This window comes from Cucurbita pepo, unplaced genomic scaffold, assembly GCF_002806865.2.
Source record: "Cucurbita pepo subsp. pepo cultivar mu-cu-16 unplaced genomic scaffold, ASM280686v2 Cp4.1_scaffold002745, whole genome shotgun sequence".
NCBI lineage: Eukaryota > Viridiplantae > Streptophyta > Magnoliopsida > Cucurbitales > Cucurbitaceae > Cucurbita > Cucurbita pepo.
In genome coordinates this window covers 752-1,865 of record NW_019648778.1, presented here as the reverse complement: position 1 = coordinate 1,865, position 1,114 = coordinate 752, and the positions used below count along the sequence as shown (strand labels likewise).

Genomic DNA, 1,114 nt, shown 5'->3' with positions numbered 1-1,114 from the left:
CAAAGATGATGATGGTACAGCCTATCTCGTTTACTCATCTGAAGACAATAGTGAGCTCCATATAGGACCTCTTTCAGAAGATTATCTCGACGTGACCAATGTAGCGAAAAGGATTCTCGTCGGCCAGCACCGGGAAGCACCGGCTTTGTTTAAACACCAGGGAACTTACTATATGATCACATCGGGTTGCACGGGATGGGCACCAAACGAGGCACTGGCACACGCATCAGAGTCGATAATGGGTCCATGGGAGACGTTGGGAAACCCTTGTATAGGTGGAAACAAGTTGTTTCGACTGGCTACCTTCTTCTCTCAGAGCACATTTGTTCTTCCCCTACCTTCACACCCCGGCTTGTTTATTTTCATGGCAGACCGATGGAACCCTGCCGACCTTAGAGACTCGAGGTACATTTGGTTGCCGTTGATGGTTGGAGGACTTGTCGATCAACCCCTCGACTACAATTTTGGGTTCCCTTTGTGGTCAAGAGTGTCGATATATTGGCATAGGAAGTGGAGGCTTCCTCAAGGCTGGAATCCGTTGAAATGATACAAAATGTTCGTCGTCTCCCACTCGATGTACCATACAAGAAAGTTTGTTTGATTCTTTTGGTGTCCCATAGTTTTCCTTACCAACTCAATAATGTTAACTAGTTCGTATTAAAGGCACATAATTAACAACCCTTGAATGAACTTATAAATCATTTCTCCCTCACAACACACTATGCCACCTTTCCAATGTTCAATACATTTAGGTCTAAGGATTTCCAAAAAGTAATATTAGTTTTGATGTGCCATTCATTTTGTGATTTCTTTCTCTGCACTTGCCTATGAGATGGGTTCAGGTCTAATCTCTATAGCCATCTGAGTTTCTTAGGAGGCTTTGAAACTCCGACGGTTTTTCTGGTCTAATTCTTAACCCTTGAGGTCTATAGGAGTTAGTCTTTTTATATTTCAACTCAGGTAGCTTGCTTAGTCTAGTCCGTGAATGACTGACATCTTGGATTGAGACATTACCTCAATAAAGTTTGGTAGAATAGTATGACGTCTACTGGTCTGAACATCATCTATAGAAGGGTAGTTGGCAGATCATTCCACAAGGCTATTGAGTTACTTT

The 1,114-nt window shown here is 42.7% G+C and overlaps 1 protein-coding gene across 1 annotated transcript; it reads left to right on the top strand.

Annotated features, from left to right (window-relative positions):
* Window positions 1–4: 4 nt before the first annotated feature.
* Window positions 5–712, top strand: LOC111786777 (the record flags this gene model as incomplete). The annotated part of the gene is made up of 1 exon (XM_023667005.1): window positions 5–712. A coding segment is annotated over one exon (543 nt), but the record flags the coding sequence as incomplete, so codon positions are not given.
* Between the last annotated feature and the right edge of the window lie 402 nt (window positions 713–1,114).